General features: G+C 45.0%; 1 protein-coding gene across 1 annotated transcript in view; it reads left to right on the top strand.

The window, feature by feature from the left end:
* LOC138528280 (nicotinamide N-methyltransferase-like) overlaps positions 1-25,536 on the top strand; it is a 202,933-nt gene extending 177,397 nt beyond the window's left edge. Inside the window, exon 3 of the mRNA XM_069639742.1 lies at positions 24,396-25,536. Coding sequence (XP_069495843.1) covers positions 24,396-24,834 — 439 coding nt within the window. The 3' untranslated portion in view covers positions 24,835-25,536. The remainder of the gene's footprint in view (positions 1-24,395) is intronic.
* Positions 25,537-25,744: the final 208 nt, after the last annotated feature.

Genomic DNA, 25,744 nt, shown 5'->3' with positions numbered 1-25,744 from the left:
CTGTGGTTTTTCCTCCCAGTATGTTGGTGGGTCAGTTCTAGGTCACCACTCAAAGCCTGCACTATGTCCCTTTTTCTCCTTTCTTCATTATGGTTTTAGTAAGAATTAAGCATGTACAAGGTTATGCATTGACAAGGGGGCTCCTTATGAGTTCACGGGTGTGACGGTAAAAATACTGACATGCCGGAATTCATTGGGCGTGCGCACTCCTCCTCCCCTCGCTCAACTGGGATATTAACAGCATCAACAGCCATTGGCTGGTATTACCAGACGATTTGTGCCAGTAATACCGATGCCACTCCTAAACTGCCCAAATTACCTGCATGGGAATTACTGGCTCTGGAAATAGTGTCACTGCTGGAAAGGGGACGTTTACCAGTGGCCATCTTTAAAACTCAATCTACCGTGATTCTCCCATTTCCCATTGCCATCCAGTTACAGAAGAGGTGCCAAAAGAATGTCCCAGCAAAAGAAGCCCCGGGTCCCCGATCTCTGGCTCCACAAGCCCAAATTCACAAAAGTGATAGAACACTCTGATGCTCTGTTTGGCACCAGGCACAGGAGAACAAGTGTGCAGAGAAAGTCTGCCATATGAGCAGAGGTGAGGACAAGGGTGACGGCTGTGGGGACTGTTCCCCATATGACAAGGGATTACCGCAGACAGTAGGATGACCTCAAAGCTACCTCAAAACAATAGTATGGACCCTCATTGCAAAGCAGAGGAGGGAGGACACCACCACAGGAGGAGGGACGGTGGAACCCCTCCACCTCACAACCTGGGAAGAGACGGCCAGCTCCATAGTCCACATGGAGGGAATTGACCGAGTTGACCAGTGGTCGAAGTGAGCGGGAGTGCTCGGAAGCGGTGCTCCTCTACTTTTTTAAATTACATTTTACAGCTCCTATACTTTGATTTTAAAAAGAAACCGTTCCGGAATTATTTCGTTTTAAAATAAAAGTGTAGGAAGAAATTGAAACGTGCACTTTCAGTGCACTGCACTGAAAGTTCCCTTAAACAGCAGGTGCAAGTGTTTGGGGTGTGCAGCTAGAAGAGCCAGTTGGCAAAGCTGCCACGTGAGGCCTGATCAAGCCCCTGTCAAGGGACACAATGCTGCCATCCCACCCATGTCCCATAGTGGCTGGGGCCCAGGAACGCCCACATCACCATTACGGGCAATCAGACACCAGGCTATCATGGCAGGGCCCATGTGCCCACAACTGCCCTTTTTAGTCAAGTGGCTATCTGATTCAGCTCAGATAGCTGTAAATAACGCAGTGCCCCCTGGTTATAATATCTTCATGGCTGATCGTGAAGACCAACTGGGGGGGGGGTGTAGCAAGTATGGTGAAAGAACAATTTAATTGTTATGACTCCAATATCCATCATCTGGATGACTGTGAATACCTCATGATAAAAATGAAAATGAACCCAAATATTTCTCTCACTATAATTATACTTTATAAACCTCCCCACTCTATTCCATCTATAAGAACAGCTTATAGGATTATTGAATAGCATCAGTAAGGTGAATTCACCAGTCATTGTTATAGGTGATTTTAACTTATGGGCTGAATATCAAGTCCCAGATTAAGACTTGATACCGATGCCAGGTCCATGATCACTTGTAGAACTATTAAAAAGGTCACACTGATTGCTTTTTCCTCTCTGTTGTCCACCAAATTGGGTGTTATTGATTAATTCAAAGACACATCCAAGTTATTCAGTCAGTTTATCATCTACCATTAACGATACCATCATTACTTTGGCCGCAGAAAAAACGAAAAGATGATGAAAGCTGAGACTACTAATAAAATGTGGTTCTGTGATGAGATCTTGGAAGCAAGAAAAATATAAAGAACATATGAGCGAGAATGGAGGAAGGAACCATGCCCGATTATTTTGGAACAAAAACAAAAAATCAGTTCAAAAGTATAAAAATGTCATAATTGAGTCTAAAAAGAAAACATACAATGCTTGCATTGATAATGCTAAATCCAACTCAAAAGAATTATTAAAAATTCTCAGAGATTTTGAAAATCACACATCCTCTTTTCCTCCTATTTCCAAGGACTCTGTTTGGTGTCAACAAATTCAAGATGAATTTATGAACAAAATTGCCGGAAATCATCTTGCTATTTTTAACCATCTGGCCAATCTTGACACCAAAAAAGACTATATCAATGTGGATTGTCGAAATAATACCTTGTCGGCTACCCTTCTGAAATTTCAATTTCACATTTGTACCGAACAAGAGATCAATAGATCTATAGACCTATTACCAACGTCAAATATCTGTTGAAAATCTTGGATAGAGTGGCCTACTTACAGTTCCAGAAATTCATTGAGGAACATAAGCTTCTCAATCCAAATCAGTCTGGTTTGCGTTCCCAGCACGGCACAGAGACCGCTCTTCTGGACCTTAAGTCAAACATCATTGGAATCATAGAAAGAAAACATCCTGTGCTGCTATTACTGTGGGATTTTTCGGCAGTGTTTGATATCATCAATCACAGTCTACGACTGCTGTCTCCAACTGCTCAGAGTGCAGCTAAATGGATTGCGTCCTTCCTGGGTCCTAGAATCTCCAGAGTGGCAGTCGAGAGGGATCAAGCCAAACCCACATATATCGCATGTGGTGTTCCGCAAGGCTCCTGCCTGTCTCCCTTGCATTTCTCGATCTCCTTGACGATCTGGGTGTCCAATTAGCAAATTATGCAGATGACACCCATATTGTCAAGTCTAAAGGAAGTAGGGGACCTCGATCCTCTCCTCCGAACCACAGAAGCCAAATAGATTGACCCCTCCCACCGTGGTTGGCACGGGCACCTGAACGTATTTCACAGGAAACCACGTGGCAGCCAATGGGGGGAAGATGGAGTTAGGGAAAGGGGATGGAGAGACAAAGGAAAGGAGGGAAACATAACATACCAATACGTATAACAACAAAACTCCTGTTCCTGTAACTCTAATTCCTGATCACCTAGCCTAATCTCATAATCATGGAGTGAACATAACCTTGGGGACTTTTCGAGTCTTCACTTTGAACATCACAAAACATAACATAACACAAACATTGACCTTAACCTGTTACTGGGGACAGTAATCTCACAACAATACATTAGAGGATTTACAAGCCACATGACCACCCTAGGATGGTTCTTTTTCGTGAACATACAAGACATAAGGCCCGATGGGCGCCATGAACCCACAAGACAGAGTGTTGCGTGAACCAATAGTCATCAGTTCATAGTTCTTATAGATTTCCTCTCAGAAGGGCGTGAATAAACGGGTCTTAGAGCGTGTTACCTCACACACTCCCTGTATTACTGGATGCTAAATCAATGCGGGAACACCCACATATCATGATCGTACAATATGAACACTGAGAGCCAAATCTACTTAACTGATGGCCCGGATGCCACACGAGGACATCCGGACCCTGAAGAGCGATGTCAAATCCGGTGTAGAGAGAACCGCTACACCGCCGCAGCCCATGACAGGCCTTCTGGTGTTCTTCAACGTTGTCGTCGAGGCCGAGACAGGGAGAAGTTCGACAAGTCCTTCGGCGTCCAACGTTTTCCTACAGGTCTGCTCCGATGCTGCCGCCGCCCATGCCGATAATCAGTAATTACCTGCACCGAGGCACATGCGGCGACTGGTTTTAACCGTTGCTGCTAATGACCAGCTGGTGAAGCGCGCGTTAGAGAAAACTACCAAAATCCAAAAGCCTATTGGGAATTGTAGTATCTCCTCCTTACAAGTACCAAGCGCCGTCCTCAGCTTACCCACCGATTCCTGACAGTACCTCCCCTCTTAAGGCCCCTTCCAAGTTTTGTTTTCTTAGACTGTTGCAATTGAAACTGTCGCACCAATCTAGGTGCATGCACCGCACTGGCCGGTTCCCATGAACAATCCTCCGGTCCATATCCTACCCACTGTATGAGATACCATAACTGTTTCTGTCTCCATCTTGAGTCCAGTATCTTCTTGACTTCATATTCGGTCTGCCCATCCTTGATAATAGCTGGTGGTCTCTGTACTCGCGTTCCCGGAGCTGCAGGTTTAAACAGAGACACATGGAACACTGGATGTATTTTTAACTTGTGGGGCAACTTTAGTTTACAAGCCACTGTAGAAATACATTTCACGACTTCGTAAGGACCAATAAACCTGGGAGCAAATTTCCGAGGTCCCATTAAAGGCAGATGGTGTGTTGAAAGCCATACCTTATCCCCCACTTTATACTTAGGAGCCTCCCGCCTTTTCCTGTCAGCATATTTCTTATATTCTTTCTTAGCTTGATCTAAATTGGCTCGTGCTTTCTGTCTAAGTTGTGATAATAACTCTTTTCTATCCTGAAGCATAGGGATATGCTCCATGTCAGGTAGATGTTCTGGTAACATATTCTGTGTCTGACCATACAAACATACATTCGGAGACATTCCCAATGAGGCATGTTCAGTGTTATTATAAGTGAACTCAGCCAACCATAAAGATTGTACCCACGATTCACGTCCATCACTTAAATAACATCGCAAGTATTGTTCAAGCGTTTGATTGACTCTCTCAGTTTGTCCATCTGTTTGTGGATGATAGCTAGTGGACAAAGCACACTCCATGCCTAACATTTTACAAAAAGCACGCCAGAATTTTGAAGTAAATTGTGGACCTCTATCAGATACAATACTTTGAGGTAAACCATGTAATCTGACCACATGTTGTAGGAACAATTCTGCCAATCTGCCTGCGCCAGGAATACCTTTACAAGGTACAAAATGGGCTTGTTTAGAGAGGTAATCCACCACCACCCAGATGGTGTCATACTGATTATCCGGAGGCAAATCAGTGATGAAATCCATGGATATATGTGTCCAAACCTTCTCCGGAGTGGGTAGTGGCTGGAGTAACCCTGCTTTCTTTTGATGATCTGACTTACTGCGTACACATGTTTCGCATTCTTGGATGTATTTAATAGAATCTTGTCTTAACTCCGGCCACCAGAAATATTTCTCTAGTAACCCTTGTGTCTTTTTGCTTCCTGAATGTCCTGCCAAAGGGGAATTATGACACCAATGCAACGCCTTTTTACGTAAAGCGAGCGAAGGTAAAAATAATTTCCCTGCATAATAGGGAAGTCCCTTGTGGAATGTTTCTGCTGGATTCTCTCCCCATTTCAGTTTAACCTGTCCTTTCATTTCCTGCTTGACCTGTCTTAGTAACTGAGTCATTATTGCACCTACTACCTTTTCCGCCGGGATGATAGTCTTAACTTCGGTTATCATGTTTTCCATATGCTGCTGCCGAGATAGCGCATCAGCTTTTCCATTCTTCTTTCCTGGTCGAAAGGTGACTACAAAATTGAACTCATTAAAATACTGTGACCATCTTAACTGCCTGGGACTTAATGTATGTGCTGTCTTGAAGTATTGTAAATTCTTATGATCTGTAACCACTGTCACCTGATATTTGGCCCCCAACAAATAATGTCGCCATTCTAAAAAGGCTGCTCTAATTGCCAATAATTCTTTGTCGGTGATTGAATAATTTTGTTCACAGCTAGTAAGCTTGCGAGAGTAGAAAGCCACAGGATGCCAGACTCCTTCCTCATCCTTTTGAGACAATATCGCTCCAACAGCCACATTGGAAGCATCTGTTTCCACTTGGAAAGGTTTTTCAGTATTAGGGTGTCTCAATACCGGAGCTGATGTAAATGCTTCTTTTAACTCTTTGAAAGCTACTTCTGCCTCATCATTCCACTCAAACTTAGTGGACTTCTTTAGTAATCTGGTAATAGGTGTAATGATTTGTGAAAAGTTGGAAATAAAGCGCCTATAAAAATTTGCAAAACCCAAAAAGGATTGGACATCTTTAATGCATTGAGGCGCTGGCCATTCCGTAACTGCTTGTACTTTCCGTTTGTCCATCACAATACCAGAGGGAGTCAAAATAAAACCCAGAAATTCCACTTGAGTGGTATGAAAAGCACATTTTTCCAGTTTTACATATAACTGGTGGTCTTGTAATCTTTTTAACACTGCTCTTACATGATCTCTGTGCTGTTCTTCAGAAGAGGAATAAATCAAAATGTCATCAATGTAAACTATAACAAATTGATCTAGAAACTCACTCAAAACTTCCTGCATAAAGTATTGAAATGCTGCAGTAGCATTACATAAACCAAAAGGCATCACCATGTACTCAAACAGACCAAACTTAGTTCTGAAAGCTGTCTTCCACTCATCCCCTGCTTTCACCCGGATCAAATGGTAAGCCCCTCTCAAATCCAATTTAGTGTAAATCACTGCTGATTTCACTTGATCTAACAACACTGAAATCAAAGGTAAGGGATACCTATTTTTTACTGTCACCTTATTCAATGCTCTATAGTCAATACATGTTCGAAGTGTTCCCTCTTTTTTTGGAACAAAAAATAATGGGGACGACACAGGTGAGGTGGAATGTCTAATGAATCCCTTGTTTAGCATGTCATCCAAATATTCACGTAAATGTTGGTTTTCTTTCTCAGTCAATGCATAGATTCTACTGCAAGGTAACTTTGCCCCTGGTACCAAATCAATTACACAATCATAAGACCTATGGGGTGGCAACTTGTCTGCTCCCCCTTTGTCAAATACCTTCGCTAGATCCTGGTATTGATGTGGGATACTCACAGCCATTGCGCCCACCCTTTGTGGTTCTGCCACTTGATCCGCCAAATACAATGCGGGTCTCACCTCTTCCTCCATATGACCCTCACATTCTACTCCTGCACAAACCACCTCCCGCTTAATCCAATCAATCCTTGGATTGTGCTTAAGCAACCAAGGCATGCCCAAAATGAGCCCAAACTGGGGCGCCGCAATCAAATCAAAAACAATTTCTTCTGAATGCCCGGACTCACACCTCATTATAAGCGGCTCCGTTTGTTGACAAATGGGTCCTGAAATCAAAGGTGAACCATCCACTGATTGTACCCCCTCGACCTGTGATTTTTCCTTCAATGGTAAACACAATCTTTTTGCCAAACCAATGTCAATGAAATTACCAGTAGCGCCTGAATCCACCATTGCAGACACTAATTGCTTCGTACATGCAAACAGTAAAGTCACAAGAATGTACAAATGTGAATTTCTTTTCCCTGTCGTATTTGCACTCCAATTGGGGAACCTATTTGTGTCTGGGCCCGTCGCCTGAGTTCCCCCTAAGGCCGGCCCAATCCTTTTCCCGACTCAACCTTGTTTCTATCTACCCCTGCCCCTTTCTTGGGAGTATTCGGGCAAGTTCTAATAAAATGTCCTGGTTGTCCACAGTAGAGGCACAAGTTATTAGCCCTACGTTGTTCTTTCTCTGTAACAGACAGGGGGCCGCTTAGTCCACCAATTTGCATGGGTTCCCCTTCTGTACTCCTGTTTCCTTTACTCCTATCCAATCTAGCAAAGGGCAACACTTCCGGTCTCTTCTTCTCACCCCTACGCTCTCCTATACGATGATCCAATCTAAGCGCTAAATCAATCATGGCGGTACATGTCATGGGTTGGGGTTCTACTTGAGCGATAGCATCCTTCAACTCCTCTTTGAGCCCTTGATAAAACAATACAGTCTGTTTCTTTTCTGGCCAATCTGTCTCAATCACCAACCTGTTAAATTGTGTAACATACGCAATCAGGTCACGTGTTCCTTGCCTTAAAGCTAACAATTCTTTGTCTTGAGCCAAGGAAATCTCCCGGCGATCAAATAATCTTCCAAATTCTACTAGAAAACCTTCCCAATCATATAATAAAGGATCATCCTTTTGCACCAAAGGCATTGCCCATGCTGCTGCATCTCCCGTTAAATAGGAAATAACAAATGCCGTTCTAGCTTGTACTGTCTCAAAAGCCTTTGGTTTACACAAAAAATGAAGTCGGCACTGTGTTAAAAAGGTCATATATTTCTTAGGATCTCCTGTGAATCTTTCAGGTGTGGCCAATGGCACACTACAAGAGGGTTGTACAATCACGGTAGGGGTGTTTCTACCCGTTTGTCCTCCAGTGGAGGTTCCAGCCCCGTCAAGCGGGGTACCTTGTGCGACTAAACCCTGTACCTGAGCCTTCAATATACTCGACTCCTGTCTGGTCTGTACCAATTCTACTTGTATATCCTGTATTGCTTTTAGCACATCTGCTAACGAGGGAGGATTCGTATCCATTTGGCCTGGGTGGTTCAATTACCCCGAAATCGGGGGCAGGTAATTCTGTCAAGTCTAAAGGAAGTAGGGGACCTCGATCCTCTCCTCCGAACCACAGAAGCCAAATAGATTGACCCCTCCCACCGTGGTTGGCACGGGCGCCTGAACGTATTTCACAGGAAACCACGTGGCAGCCAATGGGGGGAAGATGGAGTTAGGGAAAGGGGATGGAGAGACAAAGGAAAGGAGGGAAACATAACATACCAATACGTATAACAACAAAACTCCTGTTCCTGTAACTCTAATTCCTGATCACCTAGCCTAATCTCATAATCATGGAGTGAACATAACCTTGGGGACTTTTCGAGTCTTCACTTTGAACATCACAAAACATAACATAACACAAACATTGACCTTAACCTGTTACTGGGGACAGTAATCTCACAACAATACATTAGAGGATTTACAAGCCACATGACCACCCTAGGATGGTTCTTTTTCGTGAACATACAAGACATAAGGCCCGATGGGCGCCATGAACCCACAAGACAGAGTGTTGCGTGAACCAATAGTCATCAGTTCATAGTTCTTATAGATTTCCTCTCAGAAGGGCGTGAATAAACGGGTCTTAGAGCGTGTTACCTCACACACTCCCTGTATTACTGGATGCTAAATCAATGCGGGAACACCCACATATCATGATCGTACAATATGAACACTGAGAGCCAAATCTACTTAACTGATGGCCCGGATGCCTCACGAGGACATCCGGACCCTGAAGAGCGATGTCAAATCCGGTGTAGAGAGAACCGCTACACCGCCGCAGCCCATGACAGGCCTTCTGGTGTTCTTCAACGTTGTCGTCGAGGCCGAGACAGGGAGAAGTTCGACAAGTCCTTCGGCGTCCAACGTTTTCCTACAGGTCTGCTCCGATGCTGCCGCCGCCCATGCCGATAATCAGTAATTACCTGCACCGAGGCACATGCGGCGACTGGTTTTAACCGTTGCTGCTAATGACCAGCTGGTGAAGCGCGCGTTAGAGAAAACTACCAAAATCCAAAAGCCTATTGGGAATTGTAGTATCTCCTCCTTACAAGTACCAAGCGCCGTCCTCAGCTTACCCACCGATTCCTGACACATATCCTGTTCGAGCTGTCTGGCAACTATCAGGAGGATGTATCAACCGTGATTCTTGTTTATCTTGAAATCAAAGCCTGGATGGCACACAATTCATTAGCACTTAACGACTCAAAAACTGAGCTGCTTATCTTGGCCTTGGTCCTCGATTAAAGAAACTCACCCATCAATATGATTCTTTTGAGGGGGCTGGTAACATACTCCCTGTGAGCAAATCAGTGAAAACCTTGGGAGTGATGTTGGATGCCAATCTCTCAATGAAAAAACAGGTTTCTCAGATTTGCATGTGGACATGTAACTGAATTGTTGCACCAGATTAGGCCATACCTCTCATTTAAAAACAGATCACTCTTGGCATCTTCATTAATAAATTCATGATTAGACTACTGTAATAGATTACTAATCAGCACGTCTGAAGGCAACCTAAATCGGCTTAAAACTGCTCAGAATGGAGCCGTTAGGGCTGTATTTGGCTTAGCCAGATGGGACCACATCACCGCCTTCAGGAGGAGATTACACTGGCTTCCGGTGAAGCAGAGAATTAGACTCAAATATAAATGCCAGAATTCAGATGCGCCACACTATCTAACCAAACGATTAGTGAGAAAATCATCCAGCAGAGTGTTACGCTCCTCTGACACTCGTCAGCTCAGTCAGCCGCGATTTCGCCTCAAAAACATTGGCAATTGCAGATTCTAATTCAATGCTCCACTTGAATGGAATGTCTTTCCCTTGAATATTAAAACATCTCAATCGGTTATTATGTTTAATAAAAATGTAAATTACTGTTTAATCTACCCAAATAGAAATCTATCCTTTTCCTCAGCTTCTGCTCTTTCCTTCCTTCATTCCTCTTCTCTTGGAGCGCTCTGAGGCCTACGGGCCTGTTGTGCCTTATAAGAAATTAAATAGAAATAAAATAAATAAATAAACTGATAAGGAGGGTTAGGAAAGATTTCATAATTGTATGTAATTTTCCCTCCATGTGGCAACCCCCAAATCTTTTGCTGCTGTTTTACACCCTCATCTAGACTTTGCCAGAGAAGCGCAGCCTTCCGCCGCACTCCTCTGGGCTTTCGCTCAATTCCTATGGGGAAACTGACATGCCCTTAAGACAGTCAGTACTGGGAGACTTTGTTTCCCTTAGTCCTTTCCTCATGTTGCAGCTTTTGTGCAACATGAAACAAGAGTGCACTGTAACTTACTTTACCCCGCTCCTGGGTCTCTAGTCATTCAAAAGGCCCTAGAAACTCTCACTGGACTTATTATGAACTGTGCAAGTGTGCCATGGACAGGACTGGTGGCAGCTATTGTTTCTCTTGTGTTTTGAACCCTTTTTTGCCATGTTATCCGCGCTTACCGCGTTTGGCACAAATAGGTGGCCTGGCTCCCAAAATGGCCATGCCACGAGGTTCTTTGTCCTCTCCGCTGACCGTATTGCCCCTTCACCTTCCCCAGGTCGAGCCGACCCGGGTCAGTCCGTATTTGGTCATGCACTTTCCCGCGAAACCCAAAGCTTTCGCGGGCTTCTGCATGCCTTGTGTGTGTGCCTCCAGAATGTGGGCTGGGATGTCTGTTCCCAATACACATCCTGGGTGCCAGAGAGTCTGGAGTGTCCTGAATGCCTGGGACCACCGTGGTCCGTGATAGGTCCATGTATGGTGTGAGTGTTTGTAAGCAGATCTCCCATTGGGTCCTCTCCGTTTTGGCGCGAAGGGAACTTTGGATAAGAGGAGGCTGAAAACACCACTACCATGTCGATCTCCTGAGTTCACACCGAACAAGGGATAAGGAGCCAAGTATCCTGCAACAAGAAGCTGAGTCGAGGAACCGCTGGTGACCCGCTGAAGGTTTGGCACCCTGAACTGCTGTCGTCCTGCGAGACCCATCTGCATCTGATCGTCCTAAAAGGTCTACGAAGGCGCTTCGACCCATTGGAATAGTGGGATCAACTATTCCCGGCACCTTCATCAAACCCTGCAAGTAAGCCTCTTCGGAAGTGTCCCTATGCCAACCAGTGGGCTGACCAGTTTACGCAGGACGCTTTGCTCTGTCACCGCCGCCGTTTCGGGGAAGCCATCGAAACTTGGTCTACTGCTTGCTCTGGGTCCACGGCACCCTCACACCAAATTTCGTACACTTGGCATTCCCAGGTCTGAAGTGAGACGAGTGAGCCCCGACCAGAGTAAACGCAGTTGCCGTGTTGCCCTGCTGCGGTAACAACCTGTGCACGTCCGCTGCATTTGGGACACCCTCGACCCTGCATCCTGCTACACAGAATCTACACAGTGTCGAGACATCCTGATCATTGCAGCTGAACCTGCCAGCAACGTTAACTGAACTGGAGAAGTCTGGGTCTGCCTGCGTCGGGGACCGGTGTGTAGTCCATACCCCAACCGGTGGCCCCTCGCGCAGGAGCCCGTTTCTTTTCTACCGCTGTTTCAAAATAGCGACTCTATCCCGCACTCTCACCCTGCCTCTGCCCACAAGTGAAGGCCTTGCTTGAGTAGTGGGGACTTGTTCTGCATCGCTTCATTCACCTTCCTGAACTGCCTGAGACCCTTGAAGAGACCCTACTTTATCCATTGGCACCAGCGCGTGCAGGTACTTTTGAGCATAAGGCTCCTCTCTTCGTAGGGCTCGGACTTGCTCCTAGTTAGGTGTATTTCTGATGTCGAACTGGGTCTAATGATTACTTGCACTGTCTGTTTTCCTCCCCATCTAGGTGGTCTACATATTACGTGCTCATAACTCCTTAGACCCCTCGGTCTTGTATATATATTGTATTGATATTGATGTGTTGGTTTACTTTAGTATTATTGTGATTCTTTGATTCTATGGTCGATGTTACAAAGGCCTTGTAATAAATGTGTCTATATTTTTAATATAACACCTGTCTGGAGTAATTGTAAGTGTCCTTGCTTTGTGTGCTCATTGAGGTCTTTCAGTCACCCTCACCCCTCCCGAGACTTAGTCTTGACCGCCGCCATTGCTACCCTGATTGGTCTGGCTTGTCCAGAGGTTACCCTGTTCCAAGAAACTCGGTTGGCCTTCTGAACCTCTGCCCCTCCAGGTCCGAGTTCAGCAATCCATCTTAACAAGGAGGATTGATGATGATGTCTCATTTACATTTGGCTGCTACAGCCCTGGTCACTGCACAGCCGTCTACCTCTGTCTGTGTCCACTTTCTCATCCATGAAGGCACCCCTGTGTGCCAATGAGGTGCGCCAGTCTGTCATGGCGAACATCAGCTCCAGGAAATGGGTGCAATGCATGAGTGTGTGTAGGGGTGCAGCCATAGGATGGCCCAATCTCTTGGCCATGCCACTGCCGCCATGGTCATTCTCGCCCGGTGGGTGCAGGAGCACACCGACTCCTCCTCAGCCACTGCTGAGGTGATCTACCAGGCAATACTGCTGACCCTGCAGCACATGCAGGCCCAGGGATCAGAGCACTCCATCTCTGTGACCCCCACAGAGGGCTCACTGTCTGGAACCCCAGGGCACTACTCTGAGCGCCTCCTAACTGGAAAGAAGCCAGAGAAGAGCCCCATACCCAGGAGGCACAGGAAATAACATTTGGACAATACCACGGTGTGTACACTGTGTATGTTTGCGGAGGGTATGTAGAGGATGGCCTCATCTACAGTAGTCTTTAACCAGAATTACCAGCACTTTTACTGCATACTGGCAATCTCGTAATGAGTCCCAAAGACTGTATGCTTGTACAAAACACAATGTGGAATCTGGAAAAAGTGTTAATTATTAAAATGTTTACCAATGAAATTCCGTATTCACTTTGTAGAGTAATTAAAATTAACTGATACAATTTAAACAAAAACTAGTTTGGACATTTTCCAGTTTTTCATTGCATTTTGAATTCATAGGCGTGCCTTTGTGTTGGCCCCATAATGAACAGGTCCAGATCAAAGATCATGCAAGATACTGCTCAGGTCATCACATGGCTATTGGTTACAGCAGCTGTTACACTCTGCTGGTTGACTAATTAAAGCACTGGTGATTGAGGCACAAACCCAAAAGATTACAGAGCCTGTGGTGAAGGTCCTCTTTCCGATCTGACTTCTAATCATCAATTATGTTTAAAAAAACAGCTTAAAGCCTCAGTTACCAAGGTCCATAACTTTGTCCAAAAGAATGAGGTAAATCACAATTATCCATATGTTACAGGTATGACAGCCCTACTCCAAACAATAATGCAGACAGCAGAGCATGTGTAATTGTTTGCAGAAAGATGAAATGTTTGTGCTGTAACATGTCCCAGCACAGCACCAGAAGTATGATGAGGAAGGGGAAGAGGGAGAGGCGTGGGTATTTAGGAAGAGGGACTGGGAGAAGGAAGAGGGAAGAACACCTAGAATGAGGAATGGGGCCTGGAATTAAAAGAGTAACTGAAAAGAGTTGGATTCGGAAGAGGATGAAAAATGGGATGAGAAAGAAGGACTTGGAACAGAAAGAAGAAAAGGGATTGTGCAGCAGATAAGGAATAGGCAGTAGAATGTGGAAGAGGAAAAAACATAGAGGGGCTGACAATGACAAGATAAGTAATATGGAATAGGATGAGGAGAATGGACTGGGCAAAGAAGAAGAGGGACTGGGACTATGAAGAGAGACATAGACTTGGTTTCAGGGAGAGGGATGGGAAATCGAAGAGGGTCAGAGAGAAGGCGGGGGCATGGGGAAGAGGGAAAAGAAGAGGGACAGTGATGAAGGGAGGGACATCTGAGGAAGAGGAAGGGGTCATTGGCACAGAAGAGGGACTGGGATGAGCAAGAAGAGGGACTGGGATGAGAAAGAGGGTCTAGGTCAAGGAAGAGAAAGTGGGACTGTGATGAGTAACATAAATAGAGTGTGAGAGAAGGAAGGTGTAGGAGGCAGACATACTGGTTACGTTACAGGGAGATGAATGTAGTATCTGGCCTGTGTCATGTGCGCTGATGCAGGCAGTGGAATGCGAGGAGGTAGCCTGGAACCTCATGGCTCATCAAGGTTCCAGGACTGTCAGCTGGGACTCAGGATGGGAGATCTGAACAGAGGATGCATACTGATTAGCTCCTACCTCCCTTTCCTAGCTAGCCCTGAAACATAAATAAAGACTACTTTCCTTTTATATACATATATATGCCTCCAGTGTCATCTCTTCATACCCAGAACCCAGATGCTACAATCAATGTGAGGGATTAGGGTGTGAAAGAGGACGTAGGCAAAGAAAAGAAGAGGGATTGGGATGAGTAAGAGGGACAAGGAAGATGAATTGAGAAAATGAAGGTATGCAGAGGACAGGGAGGTTCTAGTGTATGGAAAAGAAAATTGACTTAATGTTTGGAAGAGAGAAAAAGAAGATGAGGAACTGTGGTGAGGAAGATGCACTTGGACAAGAAAGAGGGTCATGAAAGAGGGTGAGAGAGCTGGGTGATGAAGATGGACTAGAAAGGTAAAGAGGGACAGGGATGAGGAAGAAGTAAGGGAGTTGGGGCAGAAGACAACTGAGATGAGCAAGAGGTAGAGGGAATGGACTAAGGAAGAGGGACAGGATTGAAAAAGTGGAAGCGTGAGCAGAGGGTGAGCAGTCGTCTGTGCCTGCAGTCTTTCCACCCTGTTTTCTATTGGAAGTGTTTAAAACTATCTACACCACCGTGGAGCGGTGAGCGGAGCGTGAGCAGAGGGTGAGCAGTCGTCTGCAGTCTGCTGCAGGAGCCATGGAGCCCCCTGACACGTGTGAAACTCTTTCTGCTCAGTCCAAAACAGATTCCATCTCAGAGGCCTCTTTGCGAGTACTACGGAGCTCCTCAAAAACATTTGACAGTAAGAGCACCAAACCAACGCAATGTTCAAAAAAACTAAAGGAGCATCGACTCCCCTTGAAGGCAACCATTACCATCTCCTCGTGTACTATGCCCACAACGAACACTGTTAGCACTGTGCCTTTACCGAGCCGACCAACAGTGCCTATGAACAGAAACTTTGCGGACCCCTCTGACGCCATGTGCCCAGTGCCTAGTGCTTCGCTTCAGTCATCCAATTAGTCCGCAATTGTTTCAAACACTCTCGATGTATCTACACACACCTCAGTCAACGATGTGTATAAGCCTGGGCTGACGAAAATAACAACGACTACTAACGCGGATGAACTATCAGCCCCCACCCTTCCCGCGCTTTCCCCAGTACCAAGGACTTATGGTCTGGTGCCATCTGATGCCGCGTTTCAGCAAACGGGGGCCCGCCAGATTTCTTTCTCCATTGTCCCGGCGGATCGCTCCAGTCCGGTCTGCAGCCCATCCCCCGCCTGGCAGGCGTTGCCTCCCCGTTTCATCAACGAGATGAGGGACGCCTCGGTCTCGGCTGTCGGAGGACAGCCGGCCCAGGCTCCTGTGCTGCCTGCCTGCGGCGAGGGCTATGGGGCTTGCTTCTCCAGGAGCGAGCCGATCCCGGTAAAAGCGGGGCCATCCAGCGAGCGGGGCTGCTCTTCGATACAGGCGCTTGCAAAGCTGTGCCCGAGCATCAGTATGGTGCAGGTTTCACATGCACACTCAACCCAAACCGCCGTTCCAACTGTGCTGTCTGATTCGGAGGGTCCTACGAAGGTCTCTCCAATGGACGTAGTTTTAGCTACGAACCCAACGGCAATTGCAGTGGAGGCACAAGTCCATGCCTCATAACCAAGTGCAAAGTAACAGCGCCTCTCACATGGCCCCTCGGGCCCCTCCACCATCTGACTGGGATTATATCCCCATACAAAATAATGCTGAAACAGTAGACGCAGCGCAGTACGTTACCCTCAAGTCCCCCCTTTTGAAATCGGGGAACACTTCCATCCCTTTCTCTACGGAAAAGTGGTCAGATCAGTTCAACACTCTTTTAGAGGCTGACCCTATGTCTGATTCAAAAACCCTTGACCCTAAAAAGGCTTTTAAACAAATCAATAAAAGAAACAAAAAGTCCAAAACAAATACAAGGAAAAAAATAAGTAAAGTAAAGAAAGCAGGGAAGTCAACTTTACCAGCCCCTCGTCTGTCCAGTGCCCTGAAAGACTTCATAAACAAGCAATATAAAAGAAAATTGGACCAGACGAAATAACTCTCAAATGCTGACATTTTGGAGGCTATCCAGGACCTCCCGCCAACGAGCAAAGCAAGAAAATTAATGTTGGGGACTCCGATTCACGCCTGGACCCAATCACCAATTCAAAACCAATTAATGGGATTGAGAGAGCCTTTTAGTCCGCCTAGATCTGAAGTGGCACCGAAAAAGGTTTCGGCAAATCTAAATAACGAAGTGCTCCGGTGTAAAGCAGTGAACGTAGATCTTGAACCACAGAGAGTGACTCCCGACCCGCAAAGGAAAGCAGCAAACTGCATTAATGAAGTGCCCTCGGGCGACCCCGTGAATAAAGACTCTGAACTACAGGGAGTGATTTCCGATCCAAAGGGCATGAATTCAAGGGGTACCCACAACACCTCAGCTTTGGAAACCAGCACCCCTGACGCAAGCAAGTCTTGACGCCCCAAAGATCCTGGACTATCATATGACAATCACATTTCCTCTACTCCCATACGAGTGTGTAAATCGGGAGACAGTACATCGCTGACGTTCTGTCCAATTCGGCCTCTGGTTGATCACCTCATTCCAGATGAGGTTTCGTCTCAAATAGATGAACATTTACAATCATCAGATCCATCGCCCCATTACACGCCACGGCCCAGATCTCCGCCAAAAAATAGAAGATTGAGTGAAATCACAACTTTGGAAAACAAGTCATCGCCCTCGAAAAAACCTGATTTGCCAATAATCATGTCCGCAATCACAATAGCTTTAGCCCCATTCGGAAAGCTGCATGAAGCTATCAATGACTCACTGAAAGACAGCAATGTTCTTACTGCAATAATACATAGCAAAATGATATTTGCTGAAGGTTTCATTACAGCCCTGGAACAAAGAAACAGAGAGCAGAGTGCGACGTGGGACTTAAAGCTGAGCAGACTAGAAGAGCTCTCAAATTGTCTCAAAGCAACTTCACCAGCAGCACTGGATAAAGAGACTCAAACAGAAGTTGTGGCATGTTCTTCTGTCCCAGCCCCGATTTTTAAAAGCCAAACGGAAAAGCCCAAACAATCAAATCGAGTAGTGGCTAAACATCAGAGATCAGTGGAAAATCAACAAAAGACAACACAGAGCACTAATAGTAAACCACTGCTGAAAATCTCCACGGCTAATGAGATGACCACCAACGATGCACAAATAGTGTCGGCTCTTGACCCTCTGATGGCAGTGAGAACAAAACAAAAAGAGTCATCAAAAGAAAAATCAACCACACCACAGCAAAAACTAAGCTCAAACAACTCGGTTATCTGCATCTCTTCCTCCCCAAAATCTACCGACGAATTCTTGGCTCAGAGTTCGCTGATGAACATAACTCAACATCTGGACCTAACTGAAGGTCCATCACCCAACCAAGCCACTAGAATTGAAATTATTCCATCTACTACACCAATTCCAACCGACCATAAGCTTACCAAATCCTCTTTGGTCACAATGACCCCAAATCAATAAACAGCATCATTACCTGTATTAAGCCAAACCAACCTGAATCCGAGTGCATCGAGACGCGGACTGGAGAATCAAGTCAATTTAAGCAGGGAGTCTCTACCTCCGACCCGTCTGTTTAAAATCGAACAAAAAACCTCCAATGACCGTTACATGATTTTAAATTGAAATACGGTTTTGAGAACACTCAAAAAGGTAAAAACTCTACAGAACCTACAATCGGCCGATTTTATTCTGATCGAACCATACCACAGAAAGAACCAAGCGAAGGCCTATCTACATATTAAAAAATCTGCTTTGGATGAATTACAACATGACATATTTGCTGAACTAGCCCTATTGGGCTTTAACCTTTACGAGATGCCCTCCTCGAACTTTAAAGAACTGTCAAAAGACAGCTACAGAGCATCTCTGAAAAAAAACTATAGATTTAAGTCACGCACAGAAGACCTCTATAGATCAGTGAGAAGGGGCAGAAGTCCAACATCACCATCTAAAAAGTGCTCCACAAATAACAGATCACCAGCAGAAGGACGCTTTGCAACAGCACGCCGAAGACTAACTCCAAGGAGAGTTGAGAGAGTAGAGCACAGAGAAGACCGCAGACAAAAATACAATTCCGAAAGGTACCATGGACATTCCCCAACCTTACGGTTGAGAAATCAAGACAGCAAAGAGGTTTTGCCGAACGTGAGAATCTCAAGTAAAATCACAAGGCAGACCCCGATTGAGCCCGAAATAACAGCCAAGAAAAACAAATGGAATTGGTTCCGCAGTGTCCTGACTCCAGGGGTAAAGAGATAGCAACCACCGGGGGATGTAAAGGTGACGTCATTTACATCCAAATCATCTCAGCAACTACCCTTGAGAAAAACCATAAACATAGCTTCATGGAACACTAGAGGCCACGTTCATCTCATCAAGTCTGACAGTCAGGATCTGAGTCCCTATGATACTATATGCCTTCAAGAAACGTGGTTATGTGAAAAACCGGCCCTTGATAGTTATTGCATAGAAATATCTCCAGCTTCTAAAGGACCATTGGGTCATCCTTCGTCGGGACTATTAACAGCTACCCGCATTGGTTCCGGTATAACCATCACAAAAGTCATTACCCGTTGCTATGAAATCCTGGCTATTCTGACCACATGGAACTCTAAAACTCTGTCAACTAAGCCCAGAATACAGGATTCGGTAGCAATTATTAACGTCTACTGGAACCCCCAAAAGACCTCTACTGTGAACATGTGTGAGAAAGTGTCTACTATAATTGACGAAATCACTATCAAATACAAATCCTCTAAAATTGTGATCTGCGGTGACCTCAACGCGAACTGCTTTATAGTTAACGCTCCAGAAAGACAAGACCTCATCAATTGCTCTGCTTTAGATAGGGGTTTCGCATGGAGCGCCACTATGAAATCCCGAAATCTCCTCAACTCAGCTACTATAACAGATTCAGAAGCCTTGATACCAACTTGGGAACGTGGCACGTCATCAGCCACCCTGGATTACATCTTTGTTTCTGATCCTGTGTACTCCAACCTAGTCTCATTTAATGTCATTAAAACGAAGTACAGTGATCATAATCTACTGAATCTGACCTGCAGAACTAAAGGGACCATTTTGCAAACTTACGAAACTCAAATCGAGACGAATTCGCAACAAACCCGTCTTCGAATGATCGCTCCAGATATTCATAAGCTAACAGAACAATTTGTCAGCCTAACATCAGATCCCGCACTACAAAACGGAGTGGCCAGATCGAGCTATATTCCACTTCTGCTGGCTTTCAAAAAACCTGGGAAGACTACCAATACCCAAAGTATACAACACACCCATAAGTATAACGCAACCTTGGTTGCTAAACGGAAACTCCTAAGAAAATTGAAAAGAGTGGCAGTATCTTCGAACCTACCAATAGATTGGGAAGCCCTCAAAGTAGAAACAAGAAACTTCAAGCAATGGCTGAGAAACGAAAGAAGTCTCTTATATCAATTGGACGCCGAAGAGATGCTGAAGGCCCTCTCAAACAAAAAATCCTGCGACTTCTAGTCACTTATCTATAAATCGAATAAATTCTCAAACTCGCACATGATAAATCCAGTACCGGAAGAAAAATGGGTCGCCCATTTCTTGAACTTATTTCATTCAGCAGAACGTTACGACGAAGAAACAAAGCATACAGAGGTCTCAACCTGGGTGGACCAGACTGACATTAACGACATCAAGTCTATAATCTTGAAATTGAAGTCATCAAGAGCGCCCGGGCCCGATGGCCTCGGGAACTGTGATTTAAAACAACATCCGGACGAGTGGTCGATCCTCATCAGCTCAATTTTCAAACTCTGCAAAGAAAGAAGAACGATTCCGGACTCATGGACGAATGCTGTGATCATCCCGATCTTTAAGAAAGGAGCAAGAGAGGACCCCCTGAACTATCGGCCAATAGCCCTTCTCGACGTCATCGGGAAGGTGTTCGCCTCAATCCTTCTGTTACATTTCCAGAAATGGGCTTCTGCCTCTATGTGCTTCGATCCCCTGCAAACAGGATTTCAAAAAAATGCGAGCACCAGTGTCAACATAATGTGTTTGAATGTACTGAAGGAAAGAGTTTTGACAGGAGCACCTCGGATTTTTCTAGCATTCGTCGACCTGTCCCAAGCTTTTGACAGAGTGGACAGGTCAAAATTGTGGTCGAAACTGAGGACATGGCATTGCCCAGAAAGCATTTTGGAACCTATAATCAGTCTTCACACGAATACCAGCATAAAGGTCCGCTAAACAATCAAGGCCTTATTTCGAAGTCTATACCGACCTCTCGAGGAGTGAAGCAAGGTTGCCCCTTAGCCCCCGCCCTGTTTATATCCTTCCTCGGAGACTTCAAAGACAGCCAGGAACAGATAAGGTCTTTTCCTCCAAAAATAGGCTCTACAAGGGTTCCCAGACTTCTGTACGCGGACGACCTGATCCTACTTGATCTAACCCAGGTCGGTCTGCAACATCAACTTAATAATCTCTCAATTTACATCATTGACAATAACCTCGAGATCAATAAATCCAAAACAAAAATAATGATCTTGCAAAAACCAGGGAGCAAAAAGAAAGATCATTTTCGATGGCACCTCAACGAGACAAAAATCGAAGTGGTTGACTCATTTAAATACCTAGGAGTCCAACTCGATACCACAAAGAAATCCCGGAACATGCAAGCTACTCTTTGGGCCAAGGCAAAAAACCTAGCCGCCCAACTAAGAGCAGTTGATCGAAAATATGGCAAATTTTCACTTCAACCAGCGATCAGTTTCTACAAGGCAAAAATCATTCCTTCTCTGACGTATGGCATAGATGCCACACCGTCAATTCCCTCACATCTCTGGTTAAGACTTGAAGGTTTAATTTGGAGAGCAGTTCTGGGACTACCTAATTCTACACCGGTAGCGCAGATCAGACGAGAACTTGGCCTCATATCCCTGAAAGCAGTGGTGGACCACAGTAGTCTACAGCTATACAGGAAAGTCATCCATCCAGATAGCCTGAAAATCTATCACATGATAGCTGAAGAAATTGGAAAAGGCAATAACCGCTTTAAGAATAAGTGGGCCATGGAACAAAAACAAAAACTCCACTTCATTGCCTGTACGGAAGAAGAACTGATGAACAACCCAACCAGGATTAAAACCAAACTGGATTGTTGGGACTGGATCACCACCATTGACAAAGCGACTTCTAACAAACTTCTAGTCCACCTGCCAATGAATACAAATAAGCTGAAAGAACCAATGGCTTACTGCAAAAGATACCCCAGTAAATCTCTTATGAGAACCTTTTTGAAAGCCCGTTTGAACGTGTTACCGACGCAAGAAATTCTAGCGATCAGAACGGGATCAAAGGAAAAAACCTGCAGACTTTGACAAAATTCTGAACAGACTGAATCGGTAAGGCATCTACTGATGTGCTGCCCTGCTTTGCACCAACCCAGAATCGCTTACTTCAGTTCTCTGACAGCCACCTCATTTGCGGGTAATGAAGACATCTGGTGGAACCGCATTATCAACGGCGAAAAGACTTCTGGAATTTGCAATCGAAAAGATAAAAATTAGCACGGACGTCGATTCCTCACTTATAGAAACTTGAGACTGTGATTCATACTACTGTAAAACTATCCGCTATGCAAAGGGTATTCGCTTCGAGTGGAACCAGTTCTTGTAAAAATCTGATTTTTGATTATATACAAGTAATAAAATTTTTTTTTAAAAAAGTGGAAGTAGGACTAGGGCAATCATAAGCATAGATGACTGGGACAAGGAAGGGGGACTGGGATGGGGAAGATGAATGAGGACATAGATGAGAAGGAGGGTCATAGATGAGGAGAAGGGATGGGTTTGAGGAAAAAGGAGAGAGACTGGGAAGTGAAAGTGGGGAAGAAGGAAGAGGGACTTGCACATGCAAGAGAGACCTGGATAACAAAGATGAAGAGAGACTGGTCCCAAGATTAGATAGAAGATTGAGATGAGGAGGAAAAACATGGACTGTGATGAAAAGGAGGAAGGAGGAGTTTGTACTGGGACGAGCAAAAGATGGACTAGGACAAGGAAGAGGGACAAGGGTGAGGAAGAAGAAGAGGGACTGGGACAAGAAACAGGGATTGGGAAAAGGGGGCAAGTCTGCAGAGCAGCAAGAGGGAACTGGGGGGGGTTTGAGGAATGACTGGACCAATGAAGAGGGAAGGAGAAGAGGGAGAGGAACCTGGTGGAGGAAAAAGGAAGCTGGAAGAGGCAGAGAGACAAGTATGAGGAAGACAGAATGGGACAAGGAAGAGGAAGGGGGACTGTGATAAAGACAAGGACTGAGAAGAGGGATATGGATGAGGAAATAAATGAGGGAGAGGGGTGAGAATGTGGCAATGAAAAGAGGAAATTGAAAAGGGAATGTGATGAGAAAGAGCAATAGGAATTGGAACGAGGAAGGGGGCGAGGGACTGGCCAATGAAGGGAGGTGGGTTGAGTAACTGGGAATATGATGAGGAAACATGACCTCTCTGCTGGCTGTGCCACTTAGAGTGAAGGGGGGTAGCTCACAGATTGCACCCCTGCTTTTAGCTGATGTCCTGTGCTACCTCAACTGGGTATGACGAAGGAGAGGTCTGTGAGTCCTGCGTCAGGTTTTGGGAGCCTGTGGGTATCAGAGGAAGCCTCCCAACAGCAAAATGATGGAGCTACTGGTGCTTCCTCCAAACACCAGAACTTCGAGTAATGGCTTGCCCACAGGTTCTCCTGCTTGCATAAACTGCGGCTCAATATGGCAGTTTGCGTTCAAGTCACTGCAATAGAAAGGTGGTATTTAGACCTAAATGTGTCTTATTATAAATGTGGGGGTATCTCTGCGGTAAATCTGCAGTGATACCACCAAACGGTATTACCAATACCAACACTTAATCAACGGTATTAGTCCCCATTAATTGGAGTCCTTAGGACTCCATGGGGAATGTCGGCTGTATAACCGCCGGCGATAGTACTGCCTAATTTGCCGATTTTGGGCAGTAAGGTGGTAGAATTACCTCCAGCTTCTTGCTGGAGGTTTTTCCTCCACCTTACTCCCAAACCTGTAGTTGGGCTGTGAGGTAATGCCGTGGTAACGGTATTACCATTGCATTTTTACTGCACTGCGCAACTCGTAAGCCTGTGTCTAATAAATGTGCACATTAATGTGTGCTGGTGTATAGACCATGCATATGTCGAACTGGTGGAATGAAAGGCACCCGCCAGCACAACTCAGAGTTTGCCGGTCCAGGTACAATGGCACCGGCAAGCGAGTAATTAGGCCCAATGTATCTTTTGTGGCCCATCAAATAGTCAGGCATTATGATTCCCTCTATTGCAAGGCACATGCTGCAGGATTTCTCCAAAGACTTTGGTTACTTTTACTGCTGATCCCTGAACAAAACATCTGTTCTCTCAACAAAAAACATCTAAAAATGCATACACAAGCGAAACAGTGTTCTGGCATATCATACACAAAGAAGTTGGGCAAACACAGTATATTGTTAATCGCCTATTACGAAATTGGTGCTATCTGGGTGGTAAATCTGCTCAGATGCCACCAAACTGTATTACTGTTATAGTCACATGTTCCGGCGGTGTTACCGCTGGATTACTAGTGCCGGCAACAGTTGTAAATCCCCATTCCATGATTTGCCGGTATTGTCGGCACTGGTAGTACCTGTCCTAGTAATACTGACTATTTTTGCCCCACTGGCAAACTTGCACTTTGCTGGTGCAGTAACGTGTCGGTAAGTGAAATTACCGGCATGTTATTACTGCACCAGCAAAGTCATAATGATATTTCACATTGACTGGAAAGTGATATGCAAAGTCATTACTAATGCAGATGCATCACAGAGAGCTCTACTTGTATGATGAGAAGAAGGGAAACCCCATTCTTGGTAGAAGCTGATTTTACTGCATGTTAAGTAAACATTGACTTGTCTACATATCGGCCAACCTATATGTTGCATTTGTTTCCACAGAGAAATAGGGATTGAGAAAGAAGAAAGCCTGAGAGGGAAGATTACAAAGTTTATAAAATGTGAAGCCAATGAAGATCATCCAGTTGCTCCGAAGCTTCCGGCTCAAGTTGACTGTGTGTTCTCAACATCATTTCTGGAACTTGTGTGCACAGACGTGGACGGCTTCTGCAAGGTTGTGAAAGATATGTCATCGCTCTTGAAAATAGGTGGACACCTTGTCTTGGTGCTAGCCCTGGGATGCACGTTCTGGATGTGCGGCACATTCAAGTTGCCTGTCTTATGCCTAGACAAGGAATGTGTGATAGCAGCTGTGAGCGACGCAGGCTGTGTGATTAAAGAATCAAAAGATATTAAGAGAGTTAATCAAACCAAATATTCTGTCATAGATTATGATAGTGTATTCTGCCTTGTTGCATGTAAAGAAACGAATGTGCAATAACCACATACTTTGGCCATGTAAAAGACAAGTTGTAACACCTGCATGTTGATTCCTCAGTGTTCTCTGTTCATGCTGCCATGTCCATATCGCTTCAGGATTGTTACTCACATGTCGCCATGTCCATATCGCTTCTGGATTGTTACTCACATGTCGCCATGTCCATATCGCTTCAGGATTGTTACTCACATGTCGCCATGTCCATATCGCGTCAGGATTGTTACTCACATGTCGCCATGTCCATATCGCTTCTGGATTGCTACTCACATGTCGCCATGTCCATATCGCGTCAGGATTGTTACTCACATGTCGCCATGTCCATATCGCTTCAGGATTGTTACTCACATGTCGCCATGTCCATATCGCGTCAGGATTGTTACTCACATGTCGCCATGTCCATATCGCGTCAGGATTGTTACTCACATGTCGCCATGTCCATATCGCTTCAGGATTGTTACTCATCACTGATTGTTTGATTGCAGATATTTATATATTGATTTTTTAGAAGGTGATTTAAAGCATTGCAAAGGGTTTGCTTTTGATCTATAACTCATATTGCCCTTAAAAGACAAACTATAATAAAACTAATCCCAATATGTGATCACGCAATAACTGCATGTCATGATGTTTTCAATTATGTTTGTGAACATTTCAGCACTCATTTTGCACCAAGTGGAGTGTTTAATATAAAGCATATTTCTTTTACGTTGCCATTTTTGGGGTCCTTGCCTTATCCAGCTTTCGCTAAGGGACTTGGCCAGTGGTGTTGTTTTGTAGGTATTTCTCATGTGGTTCATGGCCACCAGATGGGATGGTGCTGGCATGATCAGTGGTGTGTCCAGAATTTGTATTTAGGAGGGTGGGGGCACTTACAGTTTCTGATAACATTAACAAGCCACAAATATATATTATT

This window comes from Ambystoma mexicanum, chromosome 7q, assembly GCF_040938575.1.
Source record: "Ambystoma mexicanum isolate Mex_15411 chromosome 7q, UKY_AmexF1_1, whole genome shotgun sequence".
Classification (NCBI taxonomy): domain Eukaryota; kingdom Metazoa; phylum Chordata; class Amphibia; order Caudata; family Ambystomatidae; genus Ambystoma; species Ambystoma mexicanum.
Note: the sequence above shows the minus strand (reverse complement) of the source record. Positions and strands in the feature narration are given on the sequence as shown.